The 23798-nt window shown below is 42.3% G+C and overlaps 1 protein-coding gene across 2 annotated transcripts in view; it reads left to right on the top strand.

The window, feature by feature from the left end:
• A4GALT (alpha 1,4-galactosyltransferase (P1PK blood group)) overlaps positions 1-23453 on the top strand; it is a 43964-nt gene extending 20511 nt beyond the window's left edge. For both annotated transcript variants that reach the window (XM_077261397.1, XM_077261396.1), the window contains exon 2: positions 21991-23453. In XM_077261397.1, coding sequence (XP_077117512.1) covers positions 22026-23078 — 1053 coding nt within the window. In that variant the 5' untranslated portion in view covers positions 21991-22025 and the 3' untranslated portion in view covers positions 23079-23453. The remainder of the gene's footprint in view (positions 1-21990) is intronic.
• Positions 23454-23798: the final 345 nt, after the last annotated feature.

Raw genomic sequence — 23798 nt, 5'->3', positions numbered from 1 at the left:
CACTTGTTTCCACTGGAGGCCTCTGATACCCTCCAGTAAACTTCTAGTCCCGGGAGGCCAAGACTTGTTCCTCCCGGCCGCAGTTTGGCCCTCTTTTCGGTCCAGTATACATAGGAATGTCCTACAACCCAAACTTCAACCCCTGTAAGAGACAACACATGTTAATTCAGCAAATCAGGTCTTATATATCTAGCAAAGCATGCGGATTTCCAACGACCAACCTCTACAGCCTGACCCCTGATACCCCTGTGCAAGCGTCAGTGCTGTGCCTGCCGAGGGTAGCATGGAGGTTAGGCCTGGTGGCAAATCAGCGCGCTGCTCAGTCTGGTTTGACCGACCAGCGCGTTCCTGCCAGCCTTCTGGTTACCCCCTGCAGGCGACATATATGCGCCCGCAGGGAAGGTAATGGAGAACTGGTCAGCGCTGCTCTCTTCAGTGAAATGCGGTGACCGGAAGTGGGTGGGCGGGGACCGGAAGTAGGTTGGCAGAGCCTTCCTAGAGCACCGGACCAAGCCCAAGGGAGCCGGAAGCCGCCGGCAGCTACGAGGCGGCGAGGCCGCCCCTTCCCCGACCTGGAGCCGCTCCACGGCACGGGGTAGGCGTGCAGACCGCCTTCCCCCCCACGCAGCTGGAAGATTCGCCGGAGCAGTGGGGGAAAGAGGCGACGCCGCCCGCTGCCTGGCGTGGCCCGACGCCTCATCGACAAGGGAGACGCCAACGGTTCTCCGGCGGGTGCGGCGCCCGGCCCTCCCCCGCCGCCTCCGGGAGGCCGCCTTAACGACCGCGGCTGGGAGATCCTCAACCTGCTGCACGGCAGAGAGGGGCTCCTGCATGGGGGTCTGCACCTCTCCAACCTCCGGACCACACTGAACGTCCCCCAGCTGGGGAGCTGGTTAGCATCGGAGGTCAGCTAGCCACAAGGGGCACCGGGGGCGCGGGCGTGAAGGAGGACGAGCTCGACCTAGCCGGACCAGATAAGGGGATTGTGAGCAGGGGGTCGGGAGAGGGCACAGGAAGTTGAGCCTTGATGCCGGTAAAAAGGGGCTGAAGCCAGCGCTCACCTTCAGGTGCCACTCTCCTCTGCAGGGCCTCAACCAGGGGATCCGACATCACTGCAGTGACCAAGACAAAAGCTTCCAGGAGTCCGCCGGGAGGAAAAGAGGAATTTCCCGGCCGGACACCTGGATTTAACCCCTGTAGGAGTGTCCGTAGGACCCCTCCCCTCCAGCGACCACTGGCCGGCTGGGGGCCTCCTAATTAGTGCATCACCAAGGAGAGTGATGCTAGGGGGGAACTGGGCACTGACATCATTTTAATGTTGCTCTCTCTGTGTGCTCCCCAGTCAGAAGCACGCACTTAATACAGTACCGCGCCTGCCATACTGCAACATATCCTCCACACAAGACCGTCATTCATTGCCTAAATAATACTGCCATACAATGCATAAATAACACTGGTCAACAGCATTTTTGGTGCCAAAGATATTTCATCGAATTTAGGGTATTTTTGGGGTGCTGATTCTGAATATGTCATCAGTTTTGCCAGATTGGCTCAAGTTTTTGAGATTTTTGGTATCTTATTTATAGCACTTGTTGGTAAATGCGACGCATCATCTCATTAATTTCTTTGGATTAGTACTTGAACTGAGCAGTTCTCAATATAGTTTTGTGTTAATTAGTGTTCTAAAAGTTTGTTCATAGCTTGATTTTTGCACTAACTTTATGTTGTTGTCTGTTTTCCAGTGAAAAGCATGAACTCATCAAGAAGAAGTTGTCTTAACGATCCAGACTCATTCTGTTACATTTGTGGTGAATACACACTGCCAAAACATAGAAGAAACATAACAGACTTCGTAAAAAAAGTGTATTTTGCCTATTTTGGGGTTATGCTTGGGGACCAAGACAAGTTTTGGGCACCACACATAGTGTGCAAAGCATGTATCGAATTATTACGAAAATGGAGCAAAGGACAAAGAAAAAGCTTCAAATTTGGTGTTCCAATGGTGTGGAGAGAGCCAAAAAATCATCATGATAACTGTTATTTATGGTAAACACAGGTACAGGCACATCTTCACAATGAGGGACAGGCCTTCTTGCAGATTCCATGTTACTCCCATTTTCGTTTCTTATGCTTATTGAATCCTTGCACTTGCACTGCACAGAAATAACAGTCATCATGATGATTTTTTGGCTCTCTCCACACCATTGGAACACCAAATTTGAAGCTTTTTCTTTGTCCTTTGCTCCATTTTCGTAATAATTCGATACATGCTTTGCACACTATGTGTGGTGCCCAAAACTTGTCTTGGTCCCCAAGCATAACCCCAAAATAGGCAAAATACACTTTTTTTACGAAGTCTGTTATGTTTCTTCTATGTTTTGGCAGTGTGTATTCACCACAAATGTAACAGAATGAGTCTGGATCGTTAAGACAACTTCTTCTTGATGAGTTCATGCTTTTCACTGGAAAACAGACAACAACATAAAGTTAGTGCAAAAATCAAGCTATGAACAAACTTTTAGAACACTAATTAACACAAAACTATATTGAGAACTGCTCAGTTCAAGTACTAATCCAAAGAAATTAATGAGATGATGCGTCGCATTTACCAACAAGTGCTATAAATAAGATACCACAAATGTCAAAAACTTGAGCCAATCTGGCAAAACTGATGACATATTCAGAATCAGCACCCCAAAAATACCCCAAATTCATTAAAATATTTTGGACACCAGAAAAAAAAAATTTTTTTGTTGACCTGTGTAATATATATTGCAATATTCACGGCGCTAAGATTGTATTTTGTGAATGACAAAAAGTAAGGTGTACTCACTTTTGTATTAGAGGAAGTTGAAGATTATTCATAGAGCCATAGGAGGGTGGAATGTCCAGTAGTAGAAGATAATGAAGTGAGACGGTAGTTAATGCCCTGTGTCAACATGGATATAATAACGAGCAGACTAGTTATGTAAGTTATGAGGGTTGCTGTAGGGGTGAATGTCTCTGACTGTGTACGAAGCATACCACAGCTTCCTCCCCTGCCCAGGTGCTGTGGTATGTTCTGTACACGGTCAGACACAGGGGTGAGTGTGTCTGACTGTGTACGGAGCATACCACATCTCCTGGGCAGGGGAGGAAGCAAAAGACAATACTGACATTACAGAAGGGGATCACAGAGGATTCATTTTGTGAGGTAAAATATTTCACTGACTGTTTTTAAACAATATTTTACCTCACAAAATGTATCCTCTGCGATCTCCTGCTGTAATGTCAGTATTGTCTTTTGCTTCCTCCCTTGCCCAGGAGATGTGGTATGTTCTGTACATGGTCAGACACAGGGGTGAGTGTGTCTGACCGTTTATGGAGCATGCCACATCTCCTGGGCAGGGGAGGAAGCAAAAGACAATACTGACATTACAGAAGGGGATCACAGAGGATTCATTTTGTGAGGTAAATTATTTCACTGACTGTTTTTAAACAATATTTTACCTCTCAAAATGTATCCTCTGCGATCTCCTGCTGTAATGTCAGTATTGTGTTTTGCTTCCTCCCTTGCCCAGGTGCTGTATGTTCTGTACACGGTCAGACACAGGGGTGAGTGTGTCTGACCGTGTATGGAGCATACCACATCTCCTGGGCAGGGGAGGTAGCAAAATACAATACTGACATTACAGCAGGGGATCTTCTGTACTTGGTCAGCACATGGGGTAGACAGATCAAAGAAGAAAGCACAGACGGGAGAAGTCAGCACATGGCCAAAGAGAGAGTGGATAGGTGCGTGAGCACATGGAGGGGAGGGATTCTCAACGCTGTAAAGCCTGCCCCCATCGCGACATTACTGCCCTCCCGATGCGATAGCATCCGGCCTCCATCTATTGTCCATATATTTATAATTTTAAACGTCCATTATAAAATAACTGGTTTTATTACGAATTTCCTTTGCTTCTTTCCCTCTTTGAACGTCTAAAATACACAGTAGATATGTCAGGAGGATTTACACACATGGTCAAAATTGTTGGTCCCCCTCGTTCAATGACAGAAAACCCCACAATGGTCACAGAAATAACTTGAATCTGACGAAAGTAATAATAAAAACATCTATGAAAATGAACAAGTGAAAGTCAGACGTTGCTTTTCAGCCTTGCTTCCACAGAATTAAAAAAATAAACCTCATGAAATCGGCCAGGACAGAAATGATGGGACCTTAACGTAAAATTTTATTGCACGACCTTTGGAGGCAATCACTGCAATCACACGATTCCTGTAACTGTCAGTGAGACTTCTGCACCTGTCGACAGGTATTTTGGCCGCTCCTCAAGAGCAAACTGCTCCAGTTGTCTCGTGTTTAAAGCTCGCCTTTTGTTTCAGCTCTTTCCAAAGATGCTCAATAGGATTTAGGTCAGGACTTATAGAAGGCCACTTCACAATAGTCCAATGTTTTCCTCTAACCATTCTTGGGTGTTTTTAGCTGTGTTTTGGGTCATTATCCTGTTACAAGACCCATGACCTGCGACTGAGACAAAGCTTTCTGACACCGGTCAGCATATTTCTCTCTAGAATCCCTTGATAGTCTTGAAATTTCATTGTACCCTGCACAGATTCAAGACACCCTGTGCCAGATGCAGCAAAGCAGCCCCAGAACATAACAGAGCCTCCTCCATGCTTCACAGTAGGGACAGTGTTCTTTTCTTGATATGCTTCATTTTTCCAGCTGTGAACATAGAGCTGATGTGCTGTTAAATATGCTTATTTTGAACATTTATTTAATCAGGACTATTCACCAGGTGCGTTACTCTTAAAGAAAAGATGTCATGATATTTTCATAAAAAATGTAGTGGTTTATTGAATTGTCCACAGAAAAACCACATTGCAGCAAAACATAAAAATAAATGAAATAGTTACGAACAGATTGTCCATTTGTTCCTATCAGCGCTTGTTCTTCTTCGTTCGTTGGCGTAGAAGTCATATTTCTTTCATGGAGTAGAATCATGGCTACCAACTGTTCATTCCTTGTGTGACTTGTCTGATGTCCATGGAGAATGATGCTGAAGGCAGGAGGTGACAGCCCCCATGTGACCAACCCCCACCCTCCTAAGAGACATAATATATATATGTCCCACAGACCACATGTCCTCTCTATATGGTGTTAACTTATACTCTGAGCTATATATACATAAATAGCTTTTGTAATGTCAGCGAGAGGCAATGTGTTCAGTACAGAATTGAGAATATGAATAATTCAATTAATAATTAATATTTAACAATTCCCCCTTTTGAGGGTGACAGACATTGATTGGAACCCTCAAAGTAAACTATATTAATAAGATCTTCTTTCTTCTTTTCTTCTTCTTTGGCAAAATAATTTAATGTTCATAATAACATAAATAAAATAATAATATTGTTATACGTACTCAATAACATAATGATATGTAAATTAATGTTATGGTAAACCGCGACTAATATTCATATAAAATATATAATGATACTTCCCTATACATAATTGAAGCATCTCAGGTCTGATGTCATCTGGTCTTCATCTTGATGTCTTCTTGGTTCTTTTAAAACAATCTTTATTATAATTATTTTGAAATAGATGATAGCATGTAGATTTTGTAGAGACTGTGTGTCATGTGTCAATCAAAGTCCATAAGTTCAAATGTTGATAAGAAAACGAAGTTCATAGATGAAATGTAGCTTTAATATCTGTGCAGTGTCACCTGGACACACCTGGACTTTCATTGGCTCGCCTTGGAAATCATCTGGAATCCTTCCATATCAGCTGCACTGGTCTTGGAACATGTGTGACATCTTTGGTCAGCACAGCAAGGGTTACATTGACTCTTCCCTGCTAATCATAGCACCATAACCAGTCCTTAGAGCACAGGACACATGTCAGGGTTGTAGCATCCTGACAATTACCTGATTGTTCACCAGCTTTCATGGAAGTCTTATAGTTGATAGGAAACCACTGGAACATGATAAAACGTAATAACACAGTTCATCTTAGCATCATAGGATCATCGTCCTCTCCAATTGTGGTTGTCAGTTTAGATACTGTGCTCATAGTTGTCAGTGATGGATACTGCAGTTATGGTTGTCAGTGATGGATGCTGCAGTTGTGATTGTCAGTGGTGACATGAATTGTATTTGACAGTCTATTATTACTCAGAAATCATAGCATTGTTACCTTGTGGAACTTCTGGATAACCGCTTTTTCATCTTGCAACTTTTAAGAATCAATTGAATTTAGAAATATGAAAAGTTTTTATTAATGTAACTTCAGTATCTTGATTGAAGTCTTCATTCCCTATTCTATACCAAATCTGGTAATTTTCCTAACCTATAATATCACAGCATACCATAGTAATCAATAATATCCATATAATTATTAAATGATATTAATATGGAATTTATATTTGGAAAAATAAAATAATACATTATTAACCATATTCTTCATGTGATAGGACATTTTTATGTCATAGGTGTAATTTCTTTTTGAACCCATATATGTCAGTGTGTTTTTTTATGTAACAAGCATTTCCATCTTTATTACTAAAACTTTATTAATAAACTATATTTATTAGACCAATAATATGTAAGAATGTATAGCCATGAGCCAAAATAAGAATATATATGAATGAGTGAAAGAATTGTTGTATTTAACTCAGAATTGAAACATTTTTCTTATAATGAAACCATATGATCACTATATTTAATGAAGCAATATTCTTGTACTAGACATTACTTTATTAAATATTCATGCTTTCTTCTTGAGATAAAAAATTAAAATTAAGAAAAATGAAATAAGAAAAAATGAAAAATAAAAATGAGAATAAAAATAAAAATAAGGCCTTATATGTTGATGATAAATGCAGAGGTTATGTCTCAAAAACACATTCCCTTTAATATTTCCATTATCTAGATGTTGTCATAACCTTGGATTACCAAAATATTGAAATTATGCAACTTTGCATATAATACCCTTCATTAGAGAAAAAAATGACTTTTATAATACTTAACGTTATTACACCCAATAGTACCTTATTAATATTTCTTCTTTATTAAAATGTGTGAAAAAGAGGTATTGATGAAATGTGATGGTGTAATCAGGATCAAAAACACATTTTAACACCCTTATTACCAAAAATTATTATTTTATGAAAAAATTCATATGTAAAAAACAAAAATTAAAAATAATTATATTGTATAACCATTTTAATGTATAACCATTAAAAAAACACTGAATATCATAAAATTATCTTTTGGAAAAATTATTCTAAATGTAGATTTTCTTGATAAACCATATTGATGTGTGATTGCACTTATTCACTATTAACTAAATCAAAAAATAATAATTACTAAAGAAATATAGAAATATATGTTGAGTAAATAATATTTCATAGAATACCATGAGGCCTCTCTCATACTGCACATACACATTCCACGTTATTCACTCTTACGTTACGTTCACTGCACCATGCAGTGAAAAAAAAAATATTAGTACCATGCAAAGGAAAAAAAAACAAGTTTTAGATTGTTACAGGAAAAAATCACAGTACGCAAATTTTAGATTGTTAGTTGTCTTTTTTTCTCTTAAGTGTTAAATATATAAAATCATGCAGTTATTAGAACTTCCTGTGTAAATAAAGACATAAATCCACGTAAGAGGTTTTTTTTTTTTGTGATCAATTCCTGTTTTGAAATGAAAATTTTAAGGAAAAATAAAAGATAAAGATTAATTTCATATTTAAAAAAAAATTATTAAAATATCTTATACATAGGTATATATTTAATATATGTATTTAATGTAGTTCTAAATATTATTACTGGAGTAAATTTTAATTATTTCACTATACATATAAAAATACAGTTAATATAATCTCTACTTATACAAATATGCTACAGTATTTACTGTATACTATATGAATATAATATTTACATATTCATAAATAATACATTGTATAACTCCTTTACACATCATATAATATAATTACATTTTTAGCAAATTCCTAAACCAAAATTTATCTGTCGATAATTTGTTGAAAACCTCTATTCAAAATTGCCATTTTTAGACCTATGGATTCTTTGAAGAGCTGTGATAATGGAGTGTTCAGCTCACCCCCTATACTCACCTGTTTCTGTCTGTCAATTTCCGCCATCTTTACAGACAGATCTGAACCTTCAGCTTTTAACCCTTTCAGAGCAGCTTCAGTGGAGGACTCCTCAATCATTTGATAGGGTTTATAACAAATATGTAATTTTCTTCGCGCTTCATAGATGTGATTTTGGGAATAACTCAGATTTGGAAATTTTGATTTTGGCTTCTGATAAGATTTATTTATGTCTGTTTTCAAAAACTTAGTATAATTTATTTTCCTTTCAAAATTCTCATGTTTTCTAGAAAAATCAAGGGATTGCGCACATTCAAATAAAGAATCTTTTTGTGACGCAATAACACGAGATGCAGAATTTAGGAATCCAAATTTGTTTACAAAACAATTTATCATTGATTGTTTACTGAAATTTGTAATGACAGTTTTGTACAACCTTTCAAATATGGACATGAATGTAAAAGTACATTCTTTCCGGCCAATCCTTAATTTTAGAAGAATATCAATATCTGGATAATTTTCTTTTAATCCACAGAATGTCAAAATTTTTAATCTTTCTACATCAGTCATTTCTTCATGGAACTCATCATCATTCTGCATTTTTAATGAGAACCTTTTGGAAAAAGTTACTGGAATCCACATTTTAAACAACTGATTTTTCCCCTCATTAGTCAAATTAAAGTTATCAGCAAAACTCTCAAAAATCTCTGAATTTCTGCACACATGGATTTTTTCATCATATGCAGGAATGATTTTGCATAATTTTAACAAGATTTTTCTAGATTTAGTTTGAAGGAGTTGTTGGGACTCTGAGTCGTCTTCTATTTTTAGTGGCCCTTGTACATCTGTTCCTTGTACATCATCTTTGTCAGTTGTCATGTCTACGTTTCCTCCATCTTGTTTTCCATCATGAGACACAAGGTCACCTTGAGTGGCCATTACAGACACGGGTGTCACATCTTGTTCACTCTCCACATTACAGACAATCTTGGGAACATCAGTAATATCATCTGATACTATTTTTACATGGTCATTTTTGCATTTCTCTGAAATGAACTTGTGAAGATAAATTTTTCTCTGGATATTAGCTTAGAATCTATCTTTAGATTTTCTATTTTGCATTCTGCATATAGGCTAAGCCAAAATATTTCTACGTTTTTAGGCTTTTCACCTAGACATAAAAATTCCAGCTGACTTGACTTAGCATATGAATTAATTAAATCCATGTTTCTTACCTTGAAATATCTCAGCTCGTAGTTCCTTTGTTGGACAACGCTGGGCTCTGGTCATCAGCACGTCTGTCTTCAGCACGTCTGTATTCAGCACGTCTGGCACTTGTAGTACTCCTACTACTTGTCAATCCACGTTTTCTGCAGCTGTGCTCCAGGTGCGCCGAACGTCTGTGGAGAAAATCTAATCTACCCGAAGATTTCATCCATTATAAGTTCATGCTAAAAACATACAACTCTGCCCTTCACCTCTCCAAACAAACCTATTTCAACACCCTCATCACCTCGCTGTCCAATAACCCTAAACGTCTCTTTGACACTTTCCAGTCCCTACTCAACCCAAGAGAGCAGGCCCCAACCACAGATCTCCACGCTGACGATCTGGCCAATTACTTCAAAGAAAAAATTGACCACATTCGACAGGAAATCATCTCCCAATCTCTTCATACCAGGCACTGTCCTCCCTCCCCCACTGCATCTAGTTCACTCTCTGACTTTGAACCAGTTACAGAAGAAGAAGTAATCAGGCTCCTTGCATCTTCTCGCCCAACCACTTGCACCACTGTTATGGATCTCAATGGCAAGAGAACATAGCCCAGCAAACATGAGTACTAGCTCTTGGAAGGATGGAAACTAAACTGACCATGAACTAAACCTGCCGCACAACTAACAGTAGCCGGGTAGCGTTGCCTACGTTTTTATCCCTAGACGCCCAGCGCCGGCCGGAGGACTAACTAATCCTGGCAGAGGAAAATATAGTCCTGGCTCACCTCTAGAGAAATTTCCCCGATAGGCAGACAGAGGCCCCCACATATATTGGCGGTGATTTTAGATGAAATGACAAACGTAGTATGAAAATAGGTTTAGCAAAATTGAGGACCGCTTACTAGATAGCAGGAAGACAGAAAGGGCACTTTCATGGTCAGCTGGAAACCCTATCAAAATACCATCCTGAAATTACTTTAAGACTCTAGTATTAACTCATAACATCAGAGTGGCAATTTCAGATCACAAGAGCTTTCCAGACACAGAAACGAAACTACAGCTGTGAACTGGAACAAAATGCAAAAACAAACGAGGACTAAAGTCCAACTTACCTGGGAGTTGTCTAGCAGCAGGAACATGCACAGAAAGGCTTCTGATTACAATGTTGACCGGCATGGAAGTGACAGAGGAGCAAGGTTAAATAGCGACTCCCACATCCTGATGGAAACAGGTGAACAGAGGGGATGATGCACACCAGTTCAATTCCACCAGTGGCCACCGGGGGAGCCCAAAATCCAATTTCACAACAGTACCCCCCCTCAAGGAGGGGGCACCGAACCCTCACCAGAACCACCAGGGCGATCAGGATGAGCCCTATGAAAGGCACGGACCAGATCGGAGGCATGAACATCAGAGGCAGTCACCCAAGAATTATCCTCCTGACCGTATCCCTTCCATTTGACCAGATACTGGAGTTTCCGTCTGGAAACACGGGAGTCCAAGATTTTTTCCACAACGTACTCCAACTCGCCCTCAACCAACACCGGAGCAGGAGGCTCAACGGAAGGCACAACCGGTACCTCATACCTGCGCAACAATGACCGATGAAAAACATTATGAATAGAAAAAGATGCAGGGAGGTCCAAACGGAAGGACACAGGGTTAAGAATCTCCAATATCTTGTACGGGCCGATGAACCGAGGCTTAAACTTAGGAGAAGAAACCCTCATAGGGACAAAACGAGAAGACAACCACACCAAGTCCCCAACACAAAGCCGAGGACCAACCCGACGCCGGCGGTTGGCAAAAAGCTGAGTCTTCTCCTGGGACAACTTCAAATTGTCCACTACCTGCCCCCAAATCTGATGCAACCTCTCCACCGCAGCATCCACTCCAGGACAATCCGAAGATTCCACCTGACCAGAAGAAAATCGAGGATGAAACCCCGAATTACAGAAAAAAGGAGACACCAAGGTGGCAGAGCTGGCCCGATTATTGAGGGCAAACTCCGCTAAAGGCAAAAAAGCAACCCAATCATCCTGATCTGCAGACACAAAACACCTCAAATATGTCTCCAAGGTCTGATTCGTCCGCTCGGTCTGGCCATTTGTCTGAGGATGGAAAGCAGACGAGAAAGACAAATCTATGCCCATCCTAGCACAGAATGCTCGCCAAAATCTAGACACGAATTGGGTTCCTCTGTCAGAAACGATATTCTCCGGAATACCATGCAAACGGACCACATTTTGAAAAAACAGAGGAACCAACTCGGAAGAAGAAGGCAACTTAGGCAGGGGAACCAAATGGACCATCTTAGAGAAACGGTCACACACCACCCAGATGACAGACATCTTCTGAGAAACAGGAAGATCTGAAATAAAATCCATCGAGATGTGCGTCCAGGGCCTCTTCGGGATAGGCAAGGGCAACAACAATCCACTAGCCCGAGAACAACAAGGCTTGGCCCGAGCACAAACGTCACAAGACTGCACAAAGCCTCGCACATCTCGAGACAGGGAAGGCCACCAGAAGGACCTTGCCACCAAATCCCTGGTACCAAAGATTCCAGGATGACCTGTCAACGCAGAAGAATGAACCTCAGAAATGACTTTACTGGTCCAATCATCAGGAACAAACAGTCTACCAGGTGGGCAACGATCAGGTCTATCCGCCTGAAACTCCTGCAAGGCCCGCCGCAGGTCTGGAGAAACGGCAGACAATATCACTCCATCCTTAAGGATACCTGTAGGTTCAGAGTTACCAGGGGAGTCAGGCTCAAAACTCCTAGAAAGGGCATCCGCCTTAACATTCTTAGAACCCGGCAGGTAGGACACCACAAAATTAAACCGAGAGAAAAACAACGACCAGCGCGCCTGTCTAGGATTCAGGCGTCTGGCGGACTCAAGATAAATTAGATTTTTGTGGTCAGTCAATACCACCACCTGATGTCTAGCCCCCTCAAGCCAATGACGCCACTCCTCAAAAGCCCACTTCATGGCCAAAAGCTCCCGATTCCCAACATCATAATTCCGCTCGGCGGGCGAAAATTTACGCGAGAAAAAGGCACAAGGTCTCATCACGGAACAATCGGAACTTCTCTGCGACAAAACTGCCCCAGCTCTGATTTCAGAAGCGTCGACCTCAACCTGAAAAGGAAGAGCAACATCAGGCTGACGCAACACAGGGGCGGAAGAAAAGCGGCGCTTAAGCTCCCGAAAGGCCTCCACAGCAGCAGGGGACCAATCAGCAACATCAGCACCCTTCTTAGTCAAATCAGTCAATGGTTTAACAACATCAGAAAAACCAGCAATAAATCGACGATAAAAGTTAGCAAAGCCCAAAAATTTCTGAAGACTCTTAAGAGAAGAGGGTTGCGTCCAATCACAAATAGCCTGAACCTTGACAGGATCCATCTCGATGGAAGAGGGGGAAAAAATATATCCCAAAAAGGAAATCTTTTGAACCCCAAAAACGCACTTAGAACCCTTCACACACAAGGAATTAGACTGCAAAACCTGAAAAACCCTCCTGACCTGCTGGACATGAGAGTCCCAGTCATCCGAAAAAATCAAAATATCATCCAGATACACAATCATAAATTTATCCAAATAATCACGGAAAATGTCATGCATAAAGGACTGAAAGACTGAAGGGGCATTTGAAAGACCAAAAGGCATCACCAAATACTCAAAGTGGCCCTCGGGCGTATTAAATGCGGTCTTCCACTCATCCCCCTGCTTAATTCGCACCAAATTATACGCCCCACGGAGATCTATCTTAGAGAACCACTTGGCCCCCTTTATGCGAGCAAACAAATCAGTCAGCAGTGGCAACGGATATTGATATTTAACCGTGATTTTATTCAAAAGCCGATAATCAATACACGGTCTCAAAAAGCCATCTTTCTTAGCCACAAAGAAAAAACCGGCTCCTAAGGGAGATGACGAAGGACGAATATGTCCCTTTTCCAAGGACTCCTTTATATATTCTCGCATAGCAGCATGTTCAGGCACAGACAGATTAAATAAACGACCCTTAGGGTATTTACTACCCGGAATCAAATCTATGGCACAATCGCACTCCCGGTGCGGAGGTAATGAACCAAGCTTAGGTTCTTCAAAAACGTCACGATATTCAGTCAAGAATTCAGGAATCTCAGAGGGAATAGATGATGAAATGGAAACCACAGGTACGTCCCCATGCGTCCCCTTACATCCCCAGCTTAACACAGACATAGCTTTCCAGTCAAGGACTGGGTTATGAGATTGCAGCCATGGCAATCCAAGCACCAACACATCATGTAGGTTATACAGCACAAGAAAGCGAATAATCTCCTGGTGATCCGGATTAATCCGCATAGTTACTTGTGTCCAGTATTGTGGTTTATTACTAGCCAATGGGGTGGAGTCAATCCCCTTCAGGGGTATAGGAGTTTCAAGAGGCTCCAAATCATACCCACAGCGTTTGGCAAAGGACCAATCCATAAGACTCAAAGCGGCACCAGAGTCGACATAGGCATCCGCGGTAATAGATGATAAAGAACAAATCAGGGTCACAGATAGAATAAACTTAGACTGTAAAGTGCCAATTGAAACAGACTTATCAAGCTTCTTAGTACGCTTAGAGCATGCTGATATAACATGAGTTGAATCACCGCAATAGAAGCACAACCCATTTTTTCGTCTTAAATTCTGCCGTTCACTTCTGGACAGAATTCTATCACATTGCATATTCTCTGGCGTCTTCTCAGTAGACACCGCCAAATGGTGCACAGGTTTGCGCTCCCGCAGACGCCTATCGATCTGGATAGCCATTGTCATGGACTCATTCAGACCCGCAGGCACAGGGAACCCCACCATAACATCCTTAATGGCATCAGAGAGACCCTCTCTGAAATTCGCCGCCAGGGCGCACTCATTCCACTGAGTAAGCACAGCCCATTTACGGAATTTCTGGCAGTATATTTCAGCTTCGTCTTGCCCCTGAGATAGGGACATCAAGGCCTTTTCCGCCTGAAGCTCTAACTGAGGTTCCTCATAAAGCAACCCCAAGGCCAGAAAAAACGCATCCACATTGAGCAACGCAGGATCCCCTGGAGCCAATGCAAAAGCCCAATCCTGAGGGTCGCCCCGGAGCAAGGAAATCACAATCCTGACCTGCTGAGCAGGATCTCCAGCAGAGCGAGATTTCAGGGACAAAAACAACTTGCAATTATTTTTGAAATTTTGAAAGCAAGATCTATTCCCCGAGAAAAATTCAGGCAAAGGAATTCTAGGTTCAGATATAGGAACATGAACAACAAAATCTTGTAAATTTTGAACTTTCGTGGTGAGATTATTCAAACCTGCAGCTAAACTCTGAATATCCATTTTAAACAGGTGAACACAGAGCCATTCCAGGATTAGAAGGAGAGAGAGAGAGAGAAAGGCTGCAATATAGGCAGACTTGCAAGAGATTCAATTACAAGCACACTCAGAACTGAAGGGAAGGGAAAAAAAAAAAAAAAAAAAAATCTTCAGCAGACTTCTCTTATCTCTCCTTTCTCTGTCAATTAATTTAACCCTTTTTGGCCGGTCAAACTGTTATGGTTCTCAATGGCAAGAGAACATAGCCCAGCAAACATGAGTACTAGCTCTTGGAAGGATGGAAACTAAACTGACCATGAACTAAACCTGCCGCACAACTAACAGTAGCCGGGTAGCGTTGCCTACGTTTTTATCCCTAGACGCCCAGCGCCGGCCGGAGGACTAACTAATCCTGGCAGAGGAAAATATAGTCCTGGCTCACCTCTAGAGAAATTTCCCCGATAGGCAGACAGAGGCCCCCACATATATTGGCGGTGATTTTAGATGAAATGACAAACGTAGTATGAAAATAGGTTTAGCAAAATTGAGGACCGCTTACTAGATAGCAGGAAGACAGAAAGGGCACTTTCATGGTCAGCTGAAAACCCTATCAAAATACCATCCTGAAATTACTTTAAGACTCTAGTATTAACTCATAACATCAGAGTGGCAATTTCAGATCACAAGAGCTTTCCAGACACAGAAACGAAACTACAGCTGTGAACTGGAACAAAATGCAAAAACAAACGAGGACTAAAGTCCAACTTAGCTGGGAGTTGTCTAGCAGCAGGAACATGCACAGAAAGGCTTCTGATTACAATGTTGACCGGCATGGAAGTGACAGAGGAGCAAGGTTAAATAGTGACTCCCACATCCTGATGGAAACAGGTGAACAGAGGGGATGATGCACACCAGTTCAATTCCACCAGTGGCCACCGGGGGAGCCCAAAATCCAATTTCACAACACACCAGTGACCCCATTTCGTCACATCTCCTCCAGTCCTTTTCCCCGGCTGTCACCGCTCACCTAACAAAAATATTCAACCTTTCTCTCACTTACGGTATTTTTCCATCCTCATTTAAGCATGCCATCATACATCCCTTACTTAAAAAACCCTCCCTCGACCAAAATTGTGCCGCTAATTATAGACCTGTCTTATCTGCTATCTCTCAGATAACTCTCTTCTCGACCCTCTTCAATCTGGCTTCCGCTCTTTACACTCTACTGAAACTGCCCTCACTAAAGTCTCTAATGACCTACTAACTACTAGGATCATATTCCTCGCCAACCGTTACACCGATGCCTCTACCTTGTGCCAGTCATTACACTGGCTACCCATCCAATCCAGAATCCAGTACAAAACTACTACCCTCATCCACAAAGCACTCCATGGCTCAGCACCACCCTACATCTCCTCTCTGGTCTCAGTCTACCAACCTACCCGTGCCCTCCGCTCCGCTACTGACCTCAGGTTAGCATCCTCAATAATCAGAACCTCCCACTCCCGTCTCCAAGACTTTACACGTGCTGCGCCGATTCTTTGGAATGCACTACCTAGGTTAATATGATTAATCCCCAATCCCCACAGTTTTAAACGTGCCCTAAAAGCTCATTTGTTCAGATTGGCCTACCTCCTCAACGCATTAACCTAACGATCCCTGTGTGGCCCATTCAAAAAAAATAAAAAATAAACAAAAACATAATCAGGTACCTTGCATCATGTTCTCATACACTTTATGCAGTTAATAGCCTCTGTGTCTGTACTGCTACATACCTAGGCTGTTAATTGGTTCATGCAGCTTTACATGAACACCCGAGCCTTACACTATGGCTGGTCCGAACAACGAAAGCAATTGTTACCGTCCACCTCTCGTGTCTCCCCTTTTCCTCATAGTTTGTAAACTTGCGAGCAGCAGGGCCCTCATTCCTCCTGGTATCTGTTTTGAACTGTGATTTCTGTTATGCTGTAATGTCTATTGTCTGTACAAGTCCCCTCTATAATTTGTAAAGCGCTGCGGAATATGTTGGCGCTATATACAGTAAATAAAATGATTATTATTATTATTATTACTAATCCATCTGGCACCTGTTAAGTCTCCTTACTCATAGGTTCTGTGAGATCTTTGTGACTTGAAGTTTTGTAGTAGAATTCTTGAAAACTTGCACAACATCTAGCGAAGCTCTCCTCTCTCCCCCCGTCTGGAAGGTGAAGGAAATCCACGCAAAAATAGCACAAAAAAATCAAAGCTGGCTGGCTTGGCCAATGTTAAATATGCTTATTTTGCACATTTATTTAATCAGGACTATTCACCGTTACTCTTAAAGAAAAAATGTCACGATATTTTCATAAAAAATATAGTGGTTTATTGAATTGTCCACAGAAAAACCACATTGCATCAAAAAATAAAAATAGATGAAATAGTTACGAACAGATTGTCCATTTGTTCCTATCAGCGCTTGTTCCTCTTCATTTCTGAGATGGAGTGGAAGTGATATTTCTTTCATGGAGTAGAATCATGGCTACCAGCTGTTCATTCTTTGTGTGACTTGTCTGACTTGTCTGACGTCCATGGAGAATGATGGTGAAGGCAGGAGGTGACAGCCCCCATGTGACCAACCCCCACCCTCCTAAGAGACATAATATATATATGTCCCACAGACCACGAGTCCTCTCTATATGGTGTTAACTTATACTCTGAGCTATATATACAGTACATAAATAGCTTTTGTAATGTCAGCGAGAGGCAATGTGTTCAGTACAGAATTGAGAATATGAATAATTCAATTAATAATTGATATTTAACATATGCCTTGCCAGAAAGTTCCATTTTTGTTTCATTTGTCCATAGGACATTCTCCCTGAAGCTTTGTTTTTTTACAACAGTGTCCTACTTGGTCGTCTCCCATGAAGTCCACATTGGCTCATACAATGACAGATGGTGCGATCTGACACTGATGTTCCTTGAGCTTGAAGTTCACCTTTAATCTGTTTAGAAGTCTTTCTGGCTCTTTTGTTATCATTCGTATTATCCATCTCTTCGATTTGTCACCAATGTTCCTCCTGCGGCCACATCCAGGGAGGTCGGCTACAGTCCATGGATCTTACATCTCTGAATAATATGTGCAACCGTAGTCACAGGAACATCAAGCTGCTTGGAGGTGGTCTTAGAACTTTTACCGTTAACATGTTTGTCTTCTTTCTAATCTCCTGAGACAACTCTTTCCTTCGCTTCCTCAGGTCCATGTTGAGTGTGATACACACCAAGTCACCACACAGCACAGTGAGGATCTGTAGCCCTATATACCGGCCACTCACTGATTCCAGGATTGTAGACACCTGTGGTGCCAGTTAGTGGTCTCATGGCCCTATCAGGCACCTGTCGCCTAGTACTAGTGATGTTACCATAACCACGCCCCCACTAACCACACCCACCGCTAACCTCGCCACCGGCCGGAGCTCACCACCAGCCCGCATCTCCGGTGGTATAGTAATTTATAGAATATAGGAGATTCACTTTTTGTATTGAAGAACTGAAATAAATTAACTTTTTGATGATATTCTAATTTTGTGAGAAGCACCTCTATTCCGTACAATAGTATGATTAAATAATACTGCAATATGTCCTCCAAACAGTACTGTTATTCATCGCCTACTGTAAGTAATGCTGCCATACAATGTATAAATAGTGCCACCATACAGTGCCCGCATAACACAGCTATCTAGTAACCTGCAATATTTCCATGCACTGTTCATATATTACTGTCATGCAATGCATAAATAATGCCGTCCATCCCCATCCATATATTCGTCACCTAATAGTGTAATTAACTGCCTAAATAATACCACAATAAATTCTCCACAAAACACTGACATTCATTTCCTAAATAATACAGCCATATAATGTATAAATAATACCGTCATATTGTTTCTACATAACCTTACTTTACAATATCCTGCAATATTTTGAAATAATACTGTCACACAATGAATAAATGACACCGCTCTGTCCAAATACGCCTAACATATATTTTCCACACCACTCACAAGTAACGCTACCATATAATGTATAAATAATGCCGCCATACAGTGACCACAGTGACCACATGCCCCTTGCTATATATTCTGCATACAATCATGTTATTAACTTCCTAAATAATACTGCCATATAATGTATAAACAATACTGCCATATAATGTATAAATAATACTGCCATATAATGTATAAATAATACTGCCACATAATGTATAAATAATACTGCCATACTCCACACAATACCGCCATTCATTGCCCAAATAACTCTTTGTGAATAGAATTAGCGCTGATGACAGCCGGTGTTTCAGGCTCAGACGTAGGCTGTATAGACGGACGAACTCTTCTAAGGTTCAAAGACAAATAATGCCGACACTATTGTCACAGACTACAACAGAGACGACGATGAGTTATAAACCCGGCCATTATAGATATTACACCATGATGGAGATACGATTGCACACGCGGCTCGTGCAGAAACATCAGCGCAAAACATAAAACCGCTGAAGTGATCAGACACCGATATCGCAGCCAATGGGAGCGACAAGACGAATATTACAGTTTGTTTTTTTTCAAATAAATTTCAAGAGCAACGATTGATGTAATACTGTTGATATTGGCAATAGTTAAAATAAGTCAGATGAAAAGATCAGTAGATGATTGAGTACGTGGATGTAGCTGAGCTAAGTATGTGGATGTAGCAGAGCAGAGTATGTGGATGTAGCAAAGCTGAGTATGTGGATGTAGCAGAGCAGAGTATGTGGATGTAGCTGAACAGAGTATGTGGATGTAGCAGAGCAGAGTATGTGGATGTAGCAGAGTATGGATGTAGCAGAGCAGAGTATGTGGATGTAGCAGAGTATGGATGTAGCAGAGCAGAGTATGTGGATATAACAGAGCAGAGTATGTGGATGTAGCAGAGTATGTGGATGTAGCAGAGCCTGTGGATGTAGCAGAGCAGAGTATGTGGATGTAGCAGAGCAGAGTATGTGGATGTAGCAGAGCATGTGGATGTAGCAGAGCAGAGTATGTGGATGTAGCAGAGCAGAGTATGTGGATGTAGCAGAGCAGAGTATGTGGATGTAACAGAGCAGAATATGTGGATGTGAGCAGAGCAGAGTATGTGGATGTAGCAGAGCAGAGTATGTGGATGTAGCAGAGCAGAATATGTGGATGTGAGCAGAGCATGTGGATGTAGCAGAGCAGAGTATGTGGATATAACAGAGCAGAGTATGTGGATGTAGCAGAGCACAGTGTGTGGATGTAGCAGAGCAGAGTACGTGGATATAACAGAGCAGAGTATGTGGATGTAGCAGAGCAGAGTATGTGGATGTAGCAGAGCAGAGTATGTGGATGTAGCAGAGCACAATGTGTGGATGTAGCAGAGCAGAGTATGTGGATATAACAGAGCAGAGTCTGTGGATGTAGCAGAGCATAGTATGTGGATGTAGCACAGCACAGTATGTGGATGTAGCAGAGCAGAGTATGTGGATGTAGCAGAGCACAGTATGTGGATGTAGCAGAGCACAGTATGTGGATGTAGCAGAGTATGTGGATGTAGCAGAGCAGAGTATGTGGATGTAGCAGAGCAGAGTATGTGGATGTAGCAGAGCAGAGTATGTGGATGTAGCAGAGCAGAGTATGTGGATATAACAGAGCAGAGTATGTGGATGTAGCAGAGCAGAGTATGTGGATGTAGCAGAGCAGAGTATGTGGATGTAGCAGAGCAGAGTATGTGGATGTAGCAGAGCAGAGTATGTGGATGTAGCAGAGCAGAGTATGTGGATGTAGCAGAGCATGTGGATGTAGCAGAGCAGAGTATGTGGATGTAGCAGAGCAGAGTATGTGGATGTCTCAGTGATATGCTCATTATATATATGCGATTCCTATTGGTGAAAGGTTAATGATAAAGTCGTTGGCAGTTTGGGGAATTTCACTTTGAAGCTGTGCAGCAAACTGATCTCCCCGGAGTCCTACGTTATACCGGGGTTTACTTTAAAGGGACAGCGCACCTGCCACCCATCCTCTCCCCATTTGCTCTCCCCGTGTCTCATGGGGACCATCCAGCTCCACACTAAATCCTTAAAGGAACAGTAGTGAAGGTCATTGGTACAATGTATGCGGTGCAGCGCCGCCAGATCAGGGGTTTTATAGGAGCCACAGGATTTAGGGATCTCTCCCAGAACCATCTACCCACCAACAAAGATTTTCTGTGTCAAGAACTTTCTAGAAACTTCAGATATGACATTTTCTTCTTCCTGCAGCCAAACCTGTTTCTCCTACAGTCCTGTGGTGGAATTTACTTGCTTCACCTGAAATCTCCTATTTGACGCCAGTTCAAGAATGTGATCACGACGCAGAAAGTTCCGGCCCCTCGTCATTAGATCATAGCCAAGAAATGTAGATTTAGATCTTTATCTAGATGCATCTCCTGAGTTATCTATTAACAGTTTATGGGGTGTCAACATTTTCCGCTTCTAATACTTATACCATTGAAAATGATATGCCCGAGCCAAAAAGTGGTCAAAGGCCAGATCGTGAAGATCTACCCCTAGGTGTATGTGGGGGGAGAGAGAATGGTAATTATGTCACTGACACTTTTAGGAAGTGGGTTTAGGTAAATGGAGAACTAGTGGGTCCTGGTCAAAGTAGTCCCAACGGCCTACATCCATTCCCCATGGGCAATGTGATCCTATATAACCTCCCTCCACTTCAAAGACCTGAAGGTCAACTTCCTTTATGGTTAGGAACATAGGGTACCAAAGATACAAACCTTCAGCCCCCATGGATAAGGACCACCTATAAGGTGATATGGAGGTCATCTCCTTCCACTCCCCAAAACATGCTTGGAAAAATGGGAATGTTGCCATCAAGGCTTGGAGCCATTGAAATGTTTGAAGGGCCTCTTGATCGAGATCTTGGGTCCTTATTTTACTGGTCACTGGGTGATGGGAAATAAACATCATGAGGGGAGAAACTGTGCCTTGGCCCACAGGGCCATCAAGACAAGACTACCTGGTGCCTGTTGGTTTGATGAGTCAGGTCCACTAGAGTAGGACCAACCCTTCACAACTTCACGCTCAGGCTGATAGCAGAGCCCCTATGATATCCATAGACCCTCAGGTGACGTAAGTACATGGTAAAACACATTCTTGACCCCCCTCCAAAAAAAACCTGTTGAAATCCATAAAAGTAGTAGAGGGTCTTTGATGTCCATCATTACAAAGTTGACAATCAGGTTCTTCTGACCACATCAAGTGAGTTGACCTCTTTTTTTCCTCTCTTGTAGATAATAGAAAAATCTCGAATTTGACCAAAAACAAGATGTTATCCAACTATCTATCTTTAGGAGTAAAAATGAATTTTAAGTCATGGTTGATGTTACTGGCTTCCTTCAGTTTGCTTACCTCTATATTCCTCTTCGTGTATTTAAAGTTCACATCTGACACAGAAGAAGAAGCCCACCTTCACCATTTACCCAAAGAGGTCACCTGCCCAGCTTCTATCCCTAACGAATCGGATAACTCTCCAACCAACATAACCAGTGGTGGTGGCATCTTCTTCCTGGAGACCTCAGAAAGGACTAGTCCGTCCTTCCAGGTGATGTGTGCAGTGGAATCAGCAGCCAGAGCCAATCCCCACACAAAAATAACCATCATGATGAATGGGTTAAAGGGCAACAACCAATCACTGCCTCAAAATTTTGGCATTTCCTTTCTTAGTTGCTTCTCGAATGTAGAGTTTGTTCCCCTGGACTTCAAGAAACTGTTTTCAGATACCCCTCTGAGCACATGGTACTCCAAGGTTGAAAGACACGCAGAATTGGTCGACTACCCGACTCTGTCAGATGCCTGCCGGTTGGCCATCCTTTGGAAATGGGGTGGAATTTACCTGGACACCGACTTTATTATTCTCAAAAATTTACTAACTATCACAAATGCGATGGCCTTACAATCATTGTACATAGTCAACGGAGCCTTCCTCACCTTTCAACCTAGGCACAAGTTCATAGAGCTCAGCATGAAAGACTTTGTGAAAACTTACAACTACTGGCTGTATGGCCATCAAGGTCCTCAGCTTCTGACACGGGTCTACAAGCAGTGGTGTGGGACCCGTAGACTGAGGGACAAGAACAGTTGTCGGGGGGTGAATGTTCTTCCCAAGGAAACCTTCTACCCAGTTGACTGGCAGGACTGGAAAAAGTACTTTGAGGTGATTGAGGTGGAAGAGATTAAGACACTGCTGAGGAAGAGCTATGGGGTGCATCTCTGGAACAAAAAAAGCCAAGGTCAACGACTGTTGAAAGGATCTTTTTTGGAACATCTTCAGTTGGAGTATTGTCCTTCAACGAACAGTCTAATGAAAATGTATCTTTAAGAATAGGTCAAAGGAACTGTTACATTGTAACCCAACCTAATCTACGAATGCTCAACATTGTTTAATGGGGAGTTGCTCAGAGTGTTTGGGTAACCGCGCTGTAGGGTACTGTCACACTCTGCAACTTTCCAATGATCACGACCAGCGATACGACCTGGCCGTGATCGTTGGAAAGTCGTTGTGTGGTCGCTGGAGAGCTGTCACACAGACCGCTCTCCAGCGACCAACGATGCCGAGGTCCCGGGTAACCAGGGTAAACATCGGGTTACTAAGCGCAGGGCCGCGCTTAGTAACCCGATGTTTACCGTGGTTACCAGCGTAAAAGTAAAAAAAAACAAACCGTACATACTCACATTCCGGTGTCCGTCAGGTCCCTTGCCGTCTGCTTCCCGCTCTGACTGAGTGCCGCCGTAAAGTGAAAGCAGATCACAGCGGTGACGTCACCGCTGTGATCTGCTCTCACTTTCCGGCCGGCAGTCAGTCAGAGCGGGAAGCGGACGGCAAGGGACCTGAAGGACACCGGAATGTGAGTATGTACGGTTTGTTTTTTTTTACTTTTACGCTGGTAACCACGGTAAACATCGGGTTACTAAGCGCGGCCCTGCGCTTAGTAACCCGATGTTTACCCTGGTTACAAGCGAACGCATCGCTGGATCGCTGTCACACACAACGATCCAGCGATGACAGCGGGAGATCCAGCGACGAAATAAAGTTTCAAAC

This window comes from Ranitomeya variabilis, chromosome 5 (genome assembly GCF_051348905.1).
Source record: "Ranitomeya variabilis isolate aRanVar5 chromosome 5, aRanVar5.hap1, whole genome shotgun sequence".
In the NCBI taxonomy this organism is placed as follows: Eukaryota; Metazoa; Chordata; class Amphibia; order Anura; family Dendrobatidae; genus Ranitomeya; species Ranitomeya variabilis.
Note: the sequence above shows the minus strand (reverse complement) of the source record. Positions and strands in the feature narration are given on the sequence as shown.